The sequence below is a fragment of the Cyanistes caeruleus genome, chromosome 27 (assembly GCF_971803275.1).
Source record: "Cyanistes caeruleus chromosome 27, bCyaCae1.hap1.1, whole genome shotgun sequence".
NCBI lineage: Eukaryota > Metazoa > Chordata > Aves > Passeriformes > Paridae > Cyanistes > Cyanistes caeruleus.
Window position 1 is genome coordinate 5560291 of NC_141727.1, and position 16373 is coordinate 5576663.

General features: G+C 44.9%; 2 protein-coding genes and 1 long non-coding RNA gene across 14 annotated transcripts in view; 1 reads left to right on the forward strand and 2 right to left on the reverse strand.

Annotated features, from left to right (window-relative positions):
* The window catches only part of DDX42 (DEAD-box helicase 42), a 16111-nt gene extending 10829 nt beyond the window's left edge, over positions 1-5282 (reverse strand). The window contains exons 1-5 of one of the 4 annotated variants that reach the window (XM_086864070.1): positions 5190-5282; positions 3173-3409; positions 2418-2568; positions 1761-1822; positions 703-739 (exon numbers count right to left, since the gene is read on the reverse strand). In XM_086864070.1, coding sequence (XP_086720196.1) covers positions 703-739; positions 1761-1822; positions 2418-2568; positions 3173-3393 — 471 coding nt within the window. In that variant the 5' untranslated portion in view covers positions 3394-3409; positions 5190-5282. Of the gene's footprint in view, positions 1-702; positions 740-1760; positions 1823-2417; positions 2569-3172; positions 3410-4345; positions 4587-4736; positions 5007-5189 lie in introns of those variants that run through there. The other 3 variants (XM_023942396.2, XM_086864071.1, XM_086864072.1) reach the window with 3 other exon arrangements.
* On the forward strand, positions 5197-15903 carry CCDC47 (coiled-coil domain containing 47). 9 transcript variants are annotated; one of them, XM_086864167.1, is made up of 14 exons: positions 5241-5392; positions 6796-6979; positions 7699-7964; positions 8084-8191; positions 9032-9206; positions 9392-9513; positions 10062-10127; positions 10873-10974; positions 11800-11910; positions 12219-12304; positions 13022-13080; positions 13590-13699; positions 13865-14032; positions 14311-15903. In XM_086864167.1, coding segments are annotated over exons 2-14 (1455 nt in total). In that variant the 5' UTR covers positions 5241-5392; positions 6796-6978; the 3' UTR covers positions 14392-15903. The 9 variants fall into 9 exon arrangements, with proteins under 9 accessions (XP_086720291.1, XP_086720293.1, XP_086720297.1 ...); XM_086864171.1 differs by having other exon boundaries at positions 5290-5392; positions 6796-6904; XM_086864170.1 differs by having other exon boundaries at positions 5360-5597; positions 6796-6904.
* Positions 13556-16373, reverse strand: part of LOC111940129 (uncharacterized) — a 3287-nt gene continuing 469 nt past the window's right edge. The window contains exon 2 of the long non-coding RNA XR_015279470.1: positions 13556-14613. This is a non-coding gene — a long non-coding RNA (uncharacterized LOC111940129). The remainder of the gene's footprint in view (positions 14614-16373) is intronic.

Here is a 16373-nt window from a genome sequence, read left to right on the forward strand (position 1 = left end):
CTCATCTGACTTTTCCATCTTCCTGGCCAGTTATCCCTCAGTCACAGAGCTGTGCACACAATACACCTGAACAGCAGCTGCCCCCAAGCATAAAGCCACCTCTGCTCAAACTTTGGCATGGCAGTGTAGCACCACACTGGAAGGAGAGGCCTCAAGGCCAGACATCCCTGCCAAGCTCTGCATTAATGCAAGTAACACAAGAGTTAGTAACTACAACTCAGTAGGAAGGTACATTTTGAAATTAAGTCTTTTTATTACTTCTGCTACAGTGATGCTTATAAACTTCAGTGAGAACTGGAGCTTCTCTGAAAATAAGGATCAGAAAAGCTTGATTCTTGCCCTGAACAGACCCCACAATTCACTGCAAAGGAGTCTCCACACTCCAACAGCCTCTCCCTGGTGTCCACTGGAGCTGACTGTGCTAATCACAGATCCTCAGACACTGAACAACCTATACAGGAAGCTGAAGTTCAAACTGACTGAAGAAAATCTTCTTCAATGAATGCAATTGTCTAATATTCTTCTTAAAACACCTGGAAGGGTAGAGACAGCAGGATAACCACTACAGCTTCCTGCTGAATTGTCCGGATACTGCACACAATACTGGAATTTTGTTTGTCCCTAGCAGTTATATTTGGAGAGGGAAAGTTAAAAAATACAAAACAACAAAAGAGAAGATAGAAAGACTGCATAGGAACTCACTTGGTCATCTTCCTCTTCAATGTCATCTCGAATACCCCTGGAAAAACAAGCGGAGAAAAAACTTCCCTGCAAGTGTTCCACAGACTCAGCTCAAGAGTTTCATTTGGTTAGTGCTGAGCTCCAGACTTTGTGGAAGACACAACACTATCAACTCGGCAACATTTATATTCCCAGCCCACGGAGTTTTCATATCTGGTGCCAACCACTACAGTGACCCTGTAAAGACTTCTCTTTACTTCTAGAACTGAGACTGAAAGATTAGGATTCCATCGTCCCAGCAGAAGCCACATCAAAGATCATCCTGGTCTAAGCTCTCGATGCTACTGAAGTCCCATAACTGAAGAGGAATATGAGCCAGGAAGTGCAAATCCAGTTCAGAACTTCCCCAGGTGGTGATTTGGATCCGGTGTCCTGTGTCAGGACCATGTGTAATCTGATCAACCCCATGCAATGTAACTTCTACCAATATATCTGACATTTCTATCAAGAATCAACAGCATAACTATTTTCCTTGGTCAAAACAAATAGATAGGTTGCATGAATTTAAACTGTTTTAAACTCCACATTTAGTATTACAAATTGTCATGTGCTACCTAATCTATCAGCTTTTAATGTCTAAAACCCTAGTCCAAGTTTAGAAGAGTCTCCAGTACTCCAGATACAGCAGCACTGAGTTATTCTGCTCACATAAATGCAATTCTAAGCTAAACCATTCTAGTCTCTCCAAGGGTGTGGGAAGCAGAAAAACTATTCAGGCTGATCTGGGAAGTGGCAGGAGTGCAATGTGCTGCCCCCATTTCTGTGGCCTAGAAAGGCTCCTCACGTAGGATAACTCTCAGTGTTGCAGTTTGCCACAGGATACTGCCATGGATTCTTCCCCATGATCCCATTTTTACAGCACAAATCATTACCCACAGGATCTCATGCACAGGTTAATGATGTTTATTAGGTATACATTATACTGTCTGATGAACAGCCATCATCAACGAAATGCACTGGAATTCTCTGAGCACCATACAAGACAGAGGCAGGGATGGGAATGATAAAAGAGAACTTACTTAACGTTCTTTTTTTCTTTGTCTTTATCTTCAAGTCTCTTCATGTCTCGAGCAGCTTGATCCTAGCAGGTCATAAAATTGTCACATGTTAAAAGGACCAAGACAGTAAAACACGGAAGGGAAAAATGTTCCTGAATAATTAGATTATTATGTCACAGGGACAACACTTCTTGGACTAAACTTGGTCTTGTTCTGCATCTGATTATGTTAAATAAATTCTCCTACTAGTATCTTTTAACTTATATACTACTCTAAGTTTGTGACAATGTTATTGAAAAAATAAATTTTCCATATTCCTCCTGAATCCAGCTAATAACAGAACTGTAGCTAAGAAACAGCTCATCATAAATACAAACAATTTCCATTTAGGTAGTGAAAAACTCACAAAACTAGTTTGATATTCAGAGACAAGCAGAGCTCTATGTTGTATTGTTCTGACATCCTCAAAGCAGTTAAATAGTTAAGATATTGTAAGTCATATCCACTCTCTGTCTATCTAATCCACTTTTGAGGTCTAACTAACATCATCCTACATAAACCCCAAAGTTAAGTGGCATTTTGACTGCAGCTGCCAAAGCCCTGAGTGACATTTGCTGGCCCTGACTGCACACAGGTACAGACACAGCAATGAATAAACATTCCCTGAGCAGCTCTTGCCTCCACTTCAGCCATGAATGCCTCCAGAGGATCATCATCGCTGTCAGAGTCTGCCGACTTGGAATGGAACTGCTGCCGAGTGGGGGAATTCTCTGCGGGAATGTAGGGCAATTCCACATTGCTGGAATCTTCCTCCTCATCCTCAAAGTACCTGAAAAAAAAACCAGTCCAGTCAGAACATTTACAGCACTGTGCTGTCTTTCATGGTTTCTGGTTGAGTCAAGGTACCCACACAGACAGCAGAACTCAATATGGACACAACAAAAGATGCTGAGATTTATTTATTTACAATTATTCATGTTTAAAGGTCAAAGTGATGGCAGGGCAAATAGGTATATAACTGAATCTCTCTTCATCTTTCTTGTAGGCTCCCTTCAGGTACTGGGAGACCACAATTAGGTCAGCCCCAGACTACCCCAGGCTGAACAATCCCAACTTTCTCAGCCTTTTTTACACATTTATGCAGCCAAGAGAAGGATTAGTAAAGAACTGTGGAGATCAACGTTTTCCTGTGCAAAAGGCACCCAAATTTATCCTGCTTGGCTCCAACTCTGAGAACACCACAGAGTGAATGAAGTATGTTCTCGGGAGGGGAAAGCTGGAGGAGGAAAGCTTCTGCAGGCTACTGTAGTATCTCATAGTCTTCTAAATATATTATTATGCATTTATTTATATAAATGTCACAGATACTTCCCCGATCTCAGAAAAACATTCAAATCTAGAGCTACATAAACACAAGAAGTAACTGTACTTACGCATTCTCCTCATCAAAATTGGCTCGCTTTGACCCAATTTTGTAGAAGGAAGGCAACTGAGGAGGCCCTGATTTTGCAAATGCTGCCGAGGACCCAGCGGTGCCAAAAGCACTGTGGGACTGCTGAGACAGCTTTGGCTCCTCTTTCTTGCCAGGTGTTATGGCAAATCCACCAAACCCAAAGCCTCTCTTTGTACCAGGTCCACCTTTATTCCAATTCATGATGTCCCCAATATACCTGTTAAAATGGGAGAAGACAAATTAATGCACTTTCTGCTTCAGGCAGTTATAGATAATTGTCATCATTTTTCTTGTTAGTTGATCACTTCAGTCATGACACAGGGACTTGTGGAACTCTAAGTGACAAGAGTTTAATCTGTTTCCCAAAAAGGATAGGGCTCTGCTCTTTTGTCAGTATGAACATATCCACAATTCCAAAGCAGAATAAAAAGCAAGTGGTTGTCTTCCAGAACAGGTCATGTCCTGCAAGGATTACTTAGACACACTTAAGATGTTACCTGTCCTGTTTGCAGGACAAACAAACCCAAGACCAGAACTCTGAACATCAGGAGAAGAAGAACAAGATGAACAAGAGATGAAAAGGCAGCTCAGTTCATATTTTGCATGTCCACATTGTCCCATCTGTGTTTCATGGCTCATCAATACCTCACTCCTGCAGCCCAGCAAGCTCCAGAGAAACGGGCCCAGAGCAGCACAAGGCTCCGTCTGAGCCTGGGCACATCTCTGCCAAAATCCAACTCCCTTTGCCTTTCAAGACAGCATCTTCAGCCATAGGATCTCTCTACATATATATTTATATGCTCTCAAATCTCTGTTTTGCAAACAGTATTTTAAACACTCCACATAACAGTGTCTGCCCAGAACTTGATTTTCTAAGATGAAGACTGAACTGATATATTAAAATTCAGTTTCCATTCTTGAGTCATTTAATTATCTGAATGGTCAAGCAAATCATACCTGTAAGGCAGAAAAGAGAGCAAGACACCCACTGCTTTCCAATGCATTATAATTAGCTCTCCAAAGGCTGCAAGTCTTGTTAAACAAATCCTCACACTGAGAATCTTCAAGGAGATCAGAACTCAATGGCAAAAAAAACAACTTCAAAACAATCTGAAGGTAAATAGTGCAACCAGTCCCTGTGCTGAACATTTACCAGCTTGGGGCTTGCTCAATCTCGAGTCGAGACCAAAGCTCAGTAGATTTCGGGGGAAACTGCTGTTCAGCTCTCTATGGCAGCAGCTGACCATGGAGTCCAGTTTTCCCTCCTGTCTTGACACACCCTGTAGCTTTTACACTTGCGGATCCGTGGCACTGGGAGATCCAAATGTGCAATAGAGGGGTGAGTAGGTGGAACTGCATTTCTGCCGTGACAACACAGTGGGAATCTTTGAAAACTGCTAAGTTAAAATCTCATTGTAAGAATTCCTCCTCAATGTACTTATTCACCTTTTCCCCCCTTCCCCTACCTCCAAAAATAAGGAGCACCATTTTTTTATGGTCAAAAAGCAGCAAAAGTACAAAACATGGTCACTTCGCCCACTCACCAGCAGCGAGTGAAGAGGGAGAGGTTCCTACAGGACGCAGAGACCGTAGGAAAACTCCCGGCCCTGGGGAGGAAACTCGCGGGGCTCGGCCCCTGCCTGCGGCGCCCGAGATCCGCGGGCACGGCCGCGATGCGCCTCAGCCGCTCCCGATCCAAGAGGGAAGGGCGGAGGGACCCCCGCCCGCCGGGATCGCCCTCCCCAGGGCACGGCAGGGGCAGAAGCCGCGGGCAGGCGCTGTCCCGGAACACCGGGCCCTGCGCGGGGCCCTTCCCGCCCACGGAACCGCGGTGCGGGGCGGGCCCTTTGTGCGGGGCAGGCCCGGGCTTCCCGCGCCCGCTCCAGGCCGCGGCTACGGCGGGTCCCGCCCGCGAGAGGTGCCGTAGGCCGGCGGGGGAAGATCCGCCGCCTTGCCCAGCCCGATCCCGTCCTGTTCCCTCAGCCCCCCTCACTCACCCTCAGCCCCGCAGCCGCCGCCGCCACTTCCCCGGTTACCGGGGCGGGGGTGGAGCCGCGACGCAGGGACGTGCCCTCGCACTGTGCGTGAGTGACGCGCGCGGCCGCGCGTGCCCCGGCACATGCGCACCGCCGGCGGCTGAAGCAGCGGGAGTGAGGGCGGCGAGACCGGGCAAAGGCGGGAGCGGGAAACCCGAGAGACGGTAACGGCACTGGCGGCCCCGGGACCGCACTGGTTCCCGGGTGGTTTCTGGGTGGTTCCCGCACCGCAGGGCTGGGGTCGCTCGCCCCTGCCTACGCGTGTGTACCCGCACACCCCCGCACATGCGGCGGGCCCGCACTGCGCAGGCGCCCCGGTACGGCGGGCGCGGAGCGGAGCGCAGGGCAGGGGCCGGGCCCGTGACTCAGGTAACGCAGCCCCGCCGGACGGGACACCCCGCGCCAGCTCCCGGGGCGGCCGGGCGAGGCTCGCTCCCTCCGGGGAGTGCGGTACCGGCAGAGTCCCCTGAGGGGAAGCCTGGCGCGGAGGGCACCGGGCGTGCGCGGCCTGCGCTGCGCCCCGCGGAGCGGGAGGAGCTGGCGGAGGGGCCGGGGGTCCGGGCACCACCCCGGGGATGTGAGAGAGGCCGCGCTCAGGGGCGGCAGATCGCTGATTTTATCTTGTTAACCTTGGCTCGTGTTCCGGGAAGCAGCTGGGAGCGCCCCTGGAGCGGCGGGATAACGAACACCGCCGGGCGGGGGTCACGGTGAGGCCCGACCTGCTGGGGACGGGCATTTCTCCAAAATCTGCCACCGAGCTCGGGTCTAGGCTCCAGATCCCCCGAGCAAGCCCCGAGCTGGTGCATGTTCAGCACAGGGAGCAGCAGCAGTATTTGGCTTTGTGGGAAGTGGTTTCTCTTGCCGATGGGGTCTGGGCAGCCGGTGTGGAGATCGGAGAATGAATCGGTTCCTTTTGCAAGGGAAAGTCGGTGGCGTGTGGGTCGTGGAGGACCTGCCGAGGATACTCTCTCTGCTTCCTGGAGTTTGTACTTGAAACCCATTCTGTCAGATTGCTGACCTGAGGGCGTGCTCCAGCTCTCATCCACCTCTGGTTCCACTGTATCCTTCGAATTGGCTGCAGAAGTTTATTTTACATGAAGCTCTTTGGAGCTGTCGGGTCTTCTGAAAGTGGATGTGCTCAAAAAGTCTTGGAATACTTACTGTGAAATGTTAGAGTTTGGTGGAGCAGGTGGCTCTGTTGTCCTGTCGTTTTTAACAGACTGCAAATTCCGTCCTATCGAAATAGTATTTTGGGGGTTTTTTCCTGCTTAAATTCACATAAAATTGTGAGGTTCCCACACAACATTCCAAATTCCTGGCCTTGGCGTTGCTGAACTTTCCATCCTGTTAAGGTGCTGTGACTGTGTTCTGTGCGGGTTTTTGCTGGAGTGCGGAGTGTTTGACAAAGGTATTTATTTTAGTCATCCTTGTCATTCATAGCAGTGGGTTCCCTGTGTGAGGCACTCAGAGGAATGCTGGTCAAATTTAGAAACAAATCATTTCTATTCTAAGTTTACGAGAGAACACTCTGATTAACATTCAGGTTCCCACTTGGATCTGCTTGCAGGAGGAGGTAAAATGAGCCTGACAGCAAAGCCTGATGCAGCTGATCCTCTGTGCCTGGTCGTGAAGTGCATCTGAGGGGTTGTTGCTGCCTTTTTTGGACCTTGGAGAAGGTGCCCCAACCTGAAGGGGAGGTTGGGACTCTTTTGAACTCAAGCAGAAAAGACTGGAAGCTGAGGGCAAAACAAGTGAGCTGCCAAACTCTGCAGGGTTCTGGCTGATGTGGAGAGAGCTCTGGGCTCGTGAGCTCCAGTTTATGCCTTTCTGTTCTGGGGAGCAGTGCAATAGCTGTCCTCTTCTTTTTTTTTTTTTTTTTTTTTTGCACAACTTCCAGTAAATGGTCTTTGTGCAGAAATCATGATGGCAGACTGTGGGACTTAGTTTGGACTGTGCACCCTAGAAAATCATGGATGAGCACTTTTGGGCTAGCAGAGACTATCAGAGCAGTGATATTTAAATGTATCAAGTGCATTTTAGGATTTACTGCTGCTGTTACACATTCAAAATTCCGACTGTGCCCAATTGCTAGTTAGTAACAACTGTAAATGCAGATTGTGACACTTGGAAGTGAGCTGGCAGCTCTGGCTGGGAGGTACTGTTGGAGAATCAGTTTTGTAGCAGAACATCTCTGCTTTCCATCTCAGCTCGTTTGAACAGTGTGGCCAGATGTGAATTTGCTGCTGCCACAAGCAACGGAGTCCAGAACCTCTCCTTCAGAGTTATTTTGTTCTTGTTTCAGTGGTCAAATTCTTTATAGAGAAGATGGCAAGATCAGGCAGGGGTTTATTTCTCTGGTCTGACTCTAGTGTTTTCAAATTCTGCATTGTGTGTTGGGGGTTACTGGAGGTGTGATGTAACAGAATTGATGAAGACTTTTTGCAGTGGTTGATTTATTTTTTTTCCCCAGTGAAAATGAAGAATATATATATTTTTATCGCTGTCCTGTTCATCCCATGGAGCTTTTCTTTGGCAAAGTATGATGAATTTGAGGATGGAGATGACATTATGGAATATGATGATAATGACTTTGCTGAATTTGAAGATGTGAGTGAAGATACAGTCACAGAGTCTCCTCAGAGGATCATCACTACAGAAGATGATGAAGAAGAAGCTACTGTAGAGCTTGAAGGTCAGGATGAAAATCAGGAAGACTTTGATGACGCAGACACACAGGTAAGGCCTTGCCTCCTTCCTCAATGTGTTTCCTAATAGTGTCTGCACCTTTCTTTCTCTTTTTGGATTTTACTTGCTGGGCTTTGGATTTTCATGCTGTTTGTGATTTTGTCCTTTAGGAAAGTGACACCGAGAGTGAACCATATGATGATGAGGAGTTTGAGGGGTATGAAGAGAAACCAGATGCATCTCATAGCAAAAATAAAGATCCCATAACAATAGTTAATGTAGGTATAAATGTTGATCCAGTATCTATTCGGAGTTTCATCACTTATTAGGACAGTATGCCAGAGATATCACTGGGGTACTAAACAATGAACACAATGTGCTTTTAGCTTGTCTATGGCTTAAGTGTCAAATTAGAACTTGTTAACTCTGTTGGTTTTTGAAGCCAATTTCTCTGCCCACCCTGCATCACTTTTTTGCCTCCCAAAGCAATCTTTCACAGAATGATCAGGTGCTCAAAGTCTGCATTTTTATTACCCCTGACATCTTTTTAGGTATTATAGCTGACCTTGGCTGTGAAAATTAAGGTTTGGGTACTTTTATGACTCAAGGGTGATACAGTGATAGCAGAATGTCTAATTAGTCTCTGAGCTGGCGAGGTCAGGAAGACTTCCCTGCTGCCCCATGGAATCTGTGGCTCTTGCTGGCATCCTGAGAATGTTCCTGGCATTGGTTGTTGCTTTGGATTTGCAGAGAAGTTACACAACGATCAGATAATGCTGTGATGGGCAGGGTATTGAACTCAAATGCTCAGTGAATTGAAGTGCTGGGCTGTTTACTCTGAGGGATGTGTGCTAGCCCAGGCTCACTTGGAAGTGAGTACTTTTTTTGTATTAAGTAGGTATTTTGGGACTGCTGTTATCAGTTGTTTTCTGTGATTGATTACTGTGCTCCAGTAAGCCAAGTGCATTATGTAGGCTTAGGTCTCTCCTGTTGCCTTTGTGAAGCTTATTGCTGTGTTGGGGATGGAACTTCTCCACTACTCCATGTTTCCCAAACTTTTGTGTGTATAAAATCTGCTTGTTCAGTATGTAAATCACAGTTTCTGTTCCCTTACACAGGTCCCTGCTCACCTTCAGAACAGCTGGGAGAGTTATTACATGGAGATCCTGATGGTAACAGGTCTCCTGGCTTACATCATGAACTACATCATTGGGAAGAACAAAAACAACCGCCTGGCTCATGCTTGGTTCAACACTCACAGGGAGCTGCTAGAAAGTAACTTTGCTCTTGTTGGTGAGTTCCATAATGACAAGGATCCAGTTTTACTATTTGAATAAAGCTGGGTTTAGACTGGCATTTAGGCTGTAGAGAATCCTTTTCTGTACTGTGGTATCATGAGCTGTAAGCCTTCTGCTGAACTATGGTGTCTCAATTGGTGAGTTTAGATTGCAGTTCTCTTTCACTGTTGTTTTCCTCAGGGGATGATGGCACTAATAAAGAAGCTACCAGCACTGGGAAACTAAATCAAGAAAATGAACACATATATAACTTGTGGTGCTCTGGAAGGGTGTGCTGTGAAGGAATGCTCATCCAGTTAAAGGTAAGAATGAGAGAGTTTGTGGTGCTATTTTCGTGTCACCTGTTGTCAGATTCTAGAGGCTTTTCCATTTCTGTGTGAGCAACATGGAATCCCAGCCTGGCATTTGTGCTCACATTCAGACACAGAGTTCTGAGTACACACACACGAAGGAAAACTGGTCATCTGAAGGTCTGTATTCTTCCCCTTAAAGTTGGCACCAAAGAGCAAGTGCTTGCAGGAAAAGTATAGAAACCAGAGTTGTAGTGTGAACTGACGTAACTATAGGCTGAAGAGCCTATTTGCCACTTAGAGAGATAAATGGCCCAGCAGGAATTCCAAGGAAGTTCAGCAAAGACAGATATAAAGCCCTGTACCTGGGATGGAACAGTCCCACAGTTCATCTTCTGACCTGTGGGAGCAAAGCCCTGAGAAACTCCTCCAATGCAGAAAGTGGGCCTGCTTTTGAGCTGTGTTGGTCATACAGGGAAAACTCAGGTTAGGTATTAGGAAGGAGTTTTTTACTGTTGTCTATTCAGCTGTGTTCTGTGTTTGCCACCTTGTGTTTTTAGTTTCTCAAGAGGCAGGACCTGCTGAATGTCCTGGCGCGCATGATGAGGCCGGCGTCAGACCAAGTGGTGCGTACTCAGCTCTTCAGCTTAGCTCTTATAAACTGTTGCATTCCTTTGGTTCTGCTCTGCTGCTTTTGATTGTTCCAGGCGATTTCTGTAGTATTCCATATCTTCCAGTTCAGTAACTGTTGAAACAACTTCAAAGAATTGTTTGTATTTCTTTCCTGTCTGTGAAATGCAAACTGCTGGTGACTGGAAATTGCTTTATCTGTGGATTTTATCATTCAAGAGGTTTTGTGAGCAGTCTATCAAGATTCAAGATGTCATCTTGATAAAAAGTGGTTTTACAATCTGAAATACTTAGTGACTGTTCATCTGTCTGTTCAGTCTGCTTCAACAGGGGTGCTTAAACCCATATGTTGGTCTGGATATTATATTCTTAATGTTACTTTTTGCCTTCCCACCTGCTCTTAGAGAGCATAAGTGCCAGGAGAAGATACATTTGGAAGAACAGTGACTGTGTACACTGTGAATACTCTTCCCATGCATCTATAATTGTATTTACTTAGAATATTTAATTGCAAATTATTTTTACAACTCTGCTGTTTTAGTCACTGTCATTACAGCACAATACTGAATGGTGTGCTCAGTCCAATTAAAAAGCTTCCTTATTTTATGACACACTCAAAAGCTTTAAATCAACCACCTTGTTCTTAGCTGTGTCTGTCCTTGATTAGTCCTTCTTCTTAGGAATCAAAGTATCAGACAAACATTGAGATCTGACCAGGGCTAATAATATTCTGTTTCACAGCAAATAAAAGTGACAATGAATGATGAAGATATGGACACATATGTGTTTGCTGTTGGAACCAGAAAAGCACTGGTGAGACTTCAGAAAGAGATGCAGGACCTGGTATGTACATGCACTTTGATAAATAATAGCATATAAGAATCTAATCTGCATACTCATTGTTTTCTTGGGAACAGCTGAAAACCTGTGACTGAACTGTTGAAATTTGTTAGTAAAAGACATTTCCATCTACAGATAAAAGTCTAATGGAATCAAATATCAGAGTGCTCCCCCCTGTCAGACCTGCAGGGGAAGAGGCACTGGAAGCAGCTTACACCTTTCTTTTGGGGTATAGCTGGTTTAAGAGAGGCTGCAGAATTTTGTCAGCATATATGGGTGTCATTTCACCTCATTTAATTTGCACAAAAGACATCTTCAAGGATTGAAAAGTAAACTTAATTAGTGATATGTGATGTGGAAAATGTGGGTTTAATCATCTGTTTTTACATGAACTGAAATTAAAATTTTCCATATGTTCAAGCTGTGAAAAGAATTGCAGAGCTTGCAAAGAATCCAGTGATAACAAGCAATGCTTCGCAAATCTTTTCTTTCAAGTAACAGCATGAAGTGTGGTTGGTAGGATGCCAGTTTTTGTTCTGTTATCACAATGTAAGCAAAATGCCTTAATCCACTTTGAACATTCCAGTTTGTATGTATTAGAATAGTTTTATCTTCTTCCTTAAAGTGCTGACTTCTGAAGGAGAATACTAGCTTAAAGACTGTTGATGTTGTGTGCTTTACTCTGTTTGAAATGTCCCCAGCCAGGATGAGTGAATGAGTGTATTTTCAGGTACTTCTAGAAGTCCCACTGTTCCAGAACAGTTCAGTCTGATAAGATACTTACAGGCTTATATTTATTTTTCTTTTGCATTGTTCTCTTTGAAACAGAGTGAGTTCTGCAGTGATAAACCTAAGTCTGGTGCAAAATATGGGCTTCCAGATTCGCTGGCTATCTTGTCAGAGATGGGAGAGGTCACGGAGGGAATGATGGACGCTAAGGTAAACTTGAATGAATTAATACAAATGCTCCTTGGTAATCCTGGCATTTACAACTGGTTCTAAAAAAGTTAAAAGCAAAAGGTAAAGGGGGAAGTTCATGTCTTTTTATCAGTGTCATTGTGGCAAGCTGGCACAGCAATTTACTGAGTGATATATAGAACTGTAGGATAGTTTTGGTTGGAAGAGACCTTAAAAATCATCCAGTTCCAGCCCCGTGCCATGGGCAGGGAACCTGGCAAACCCCTATGGAGTGGGTAGGCTGCTGCTGGATTGGTGTTGGGAGAAACTAATCCCTGTTTCTCTTTCAGATGATCCATTTCCTCACACACTACGCTGACAAGATTGACTCCGTCCAATTCTCGGACCAGTTCTCCGGTCCAAAACTTATGCAAGAGTAGGTATAAAGGCCGAGCTCTCTTCAGGCTGATTCTCAGCTGTGCCACAGCAATACACAGCTCTGCTGCTTCCCTGGGCCTCCTAGTCCAGGGGTGCTTTCAGGGGCTGCTTCAGAATTGCCAAGTGGCAGGTGATGTGTCTTATCTGAATTACAACGTAGGTTTTTGCAAGGGTGTATTATCCTCACAGGTGGATAAGTAAATGAATATGAAGGAACATATTTTGACTTAATTAGAAGACAGCATATGTGTGTACCTTGTACTAAAATTGTGGAGGATCTGTGAAATGTAGGCCTGAGATTTTTACATTAGAATACTGTGGGTTTTTGGGCAGTGAATACTTAAACTCTTGAGAAAATATTTTGTTCTAAAATATCAAGATACCTTTAATGATACAAACAACAAGGGGGTGTGTGAAGCTGAATGTAATTCAAAATATACAGGCCAGCCTTCTTAGTCCTCACATGCCCTCTTGAGTCAGGGGAGCTGGTGATGTACATTTTCACACTCATGCCTTTTCTCTGCAGGCTTTTGGGGGAAAAAAAAAATCAGAAATCTGATTTGTTTGAAACTTGGGGTTATAGCCAGGCTTTTAATGTTGATTTTATTCAAGTACTTCCCAAGTGCCTTTTGGTTCTTGATGAGGTTTTTCCGACCAATGTTAGTTACTTTGTATTTTTCTTCACTCCTTCCAAACACTTGTTTCTTTCCTCCAGGGAGGGCCAGCTTACAAAACTGCCCGAAACTAAAAAGACACTTCTGTTTACATTTAATGGTAAGGGAACTGTTGTCTGTGTGTGTCTGGGGGAGTGTTTTAAGTCACATGCTCACAATATGTCACCTGTGGAAGATAATGTGTGATGAGTGACTTGAGTGCATGTAGCAGGATCACTGACAGATAAACAGAAAGCAGCAATACACTGGGGACTGAGCAGCACACTGTCATAACAGGACACTCAGTCGTGCTGTTATTGAACTCAGCTCGCACTCCTCTCTCTTGGGGTGGTTTGTATTTAAACCACAAGCCTTGCAGTTTGAACTTGCACAGGCTCACTTGGTTTACCCAGGTTTGAAATAAAAGTGACCTGTTGGGAGAATTCTAGAAAAGAATAGATCTTCAAATCTCTTCAAAATTCAAGCCCATAGCTCCAAAAGGAGCTTCCTAAAGAGCAGGATTAGAGCATCAGTATTCTATGAACAGTGTGAGCCATATGGGAAGAGCATCACAGCAAGCAGACAAGTACTGCCAGTCTATGTGAATGAACAAGGAACTCTTTATTTCAGTGCCTGGTTCAGGCAACACTTCCCCAAAGGACATGGAGTCTTTGCTGCCTCTGATGAGCATGGTTATCTACTCCATTGACAAAGCAAAGAAGTTCCGGCTGAACAGAGAAGTAAGTGGTTTTCTGTCTTCTGAACATCGAATGAAACTGGAACCATTACCACTGGGTCCTTATGGATCCAGTGGATCCGTATGTTTCTTGTATGACTGGTAGAGATCCTGCATCCTGCTTGTGGGAAAATCAGTACAAACTGCATTTGCTTTTCTCTGTGCAAAGGGTAAGCAAAAAGCTGACAAGAACAGGGCTCGTGTGGAAGAGAACTTCCTGAAGCTGACTCATGTGCAGAGACAGGAGGCTGCCCAGTCCCGCCGGGAGGAGAAGAAACGGGCGGAGAAGGAGCGAATCATGAACGAAGAGGATCCTGAGAAACAGCGTCGGCTGGAGGTGAGGGGGATGTTCACATTGGGACAGGCTGCTGGCAGATCCCTCCCAGGAGAGCTCCAGGGCTGCCTGTAGGTATAGTAGCAATGGCAACATTGATTTCTATTTGCTGGAGGGCAGACAACTGTCAGGGTATTTGCTGCTCCTTTCTGAAACACATGAAGGCTCCTGGTGAGATGTGAATCCAGTGCTGGGTGGCTTTGTTGTTTGTCTCTGAAATGATCTGCTTGTGCCTTGAAGACATCTCCTGTGTTTATTCAGACCCCTGTCCTTGCCTACAGGAAGCTGCTCTGCGGCGTGAGCAGAAGAAGCTTGAGAAGAAGCAGATGAAGATGAAGCAAATCAAAGTGAAAGCCATGTGACTGTGCTGTGAGAAGTGTCTTGGTGCCACCTGTGGAATTGTAATTCACAGGGTACAAAGACCTATGTAACTCCATAATCCTCTGATTCCTTGAATACTAGTAACCATTAAGAGAAAAGTTCTTGCATTGGTGTTAAATACTTATTTAAGTATTACAGCAAAATGTGTGGAGAGCTTTGTCTCGGCAGTTTTGTTCCAGGTGGTACAAAGTTTTGCTACTTGTCTGTTAAAAAAAAAAAAATTGCAATATTCTTGAATGCTTTTTGTCATTTGTTCCTTAAAAACAGAAGATTGTAAATCTGTCCATGTGTGCTGGTAACATATTCATGCTTTGGTTTTAAACTTTGGTTTTAGTTTATAGTGAGGGAAAGGGCAAAAACTTAGGGGGAGGAAAACTGCACAATAAACATTTACTGTGCATTTATTTGCATCAAGGCACAACACTTAGAGCCTTCCATACACAGTATGGATTCTTCAGGGATTTAAGCCCAGTAGAATAGATGTTCTAATAGAAGTAGAAGATTTTTTTATCTTCATTTTTTTACAAAGGTCCTGAAGCAGTATTAGGTCACCCGTGGGCATGATTGGCTTATGTGTAAAACAAAGAGATGGTGAGAACCAAGGGAATGGAATACATGGACAGTCTCCTACTTGTGTGTTTGGGTGCTGCTAACTTAAAACAATTTGGAATCTGTGATGTCAGCACAGTGTTCCTTCAGGAGTGAGTGCATGGTGAGTTAGCAATTCAACCAGCTTTCCTCCAATATTTTTAACTGTTAAAGTTTGCCTCAACCCCTTCTCTCCTGATCTCAGCAGCTGCTGCCCTGTTCAGCCAGGAACCAGATCTAGTGGAGTACCTGCAGTTCCCAATCTCCCCAAGCCAGTGGAAATGTTTCGGAGGATATTTGTCCTCTTCAGCCGGTCAGTGATCCCTTCAGGGTTTTGAATCTAAATGGGAAGAATGAAGTGAATGCCCTGTGCAAGCACTTCGCTGGGAGAGCTCTGCATTTTATAAATGCTTCCTGTCCAGAAGGCATTTTATTGTTGCTTGTAACAGACTTTTAACAGTTTTGTGGGGAAACAATGTCCTGCATTTTCTTGTTCAATACTTTGTGGAAACTTGGTTCTGAGGCAATAAGAATTAGCTGCTGTTGAAACAGCAATTGCTTAAACTCCTTGTTCCAGCATGGGATACTTCACCCTGATTGAAATGCAAATGTCTGTAACCTGATAAATGCAAATACATTAATTTTATAATGGTTGGTAAAATTATTTAAAACCAAAATTAATGTCGATTATGTGAAATTTTAGCACTATTTAGCTTTAAAGACTAATATGTTATTGTTTCACAGAGTTCTTTGAAAGGAAATACTAATTTGTGCTCTTTTGAGTAACTGGACAGCTTTCCTGAAGTCCCATCCAGTTGTGGGCCATGGCAGCTAATTTTGTAATACAAACATTCAAATGAACAATCTAATGAAGAGTAAAATATAATTGAAACACTCCTGCTTTACTTGGCTTGTCGCAGTGTTCCTTTCATTTAGTAGAATCTCAAAGCCTGCTTTGTCCTGAGTGAGTTCTGGTGTAGGTTTTGGACAGCTGGAGGTGTGCTGGAGCTGGTTCCTGCTGGGCAGGGCTGCAGGAAGGCGTCTCCCCCTTGTGCAGCCAGGGGTGGGGGGAGATGGAGGATTTGCATCGCAAGTCAGCACAGCTTTGGCCTCTCTCTGAGGGACCCACAGAATCAAACAATCAATTGGTTTGGAGACCTCCCAGATGGTCCAACCTGTGCCTGATCCCCACCTTGTCCCCAACCCAGAGCACTGAGTGCCATGTCCAGTTTTTCCTTGGACAGCTCCAGGGACAGGGTCTCCACCAGCTCCCTGGGCAGCCCCTGCCAATGTTTGAGAACCCTTTATGTGAAGAAATTCCTGCCAATGTCCAACCTGAGCTTCCCCTAGACCAGCCTGAGGCCGTTCCCTCTCC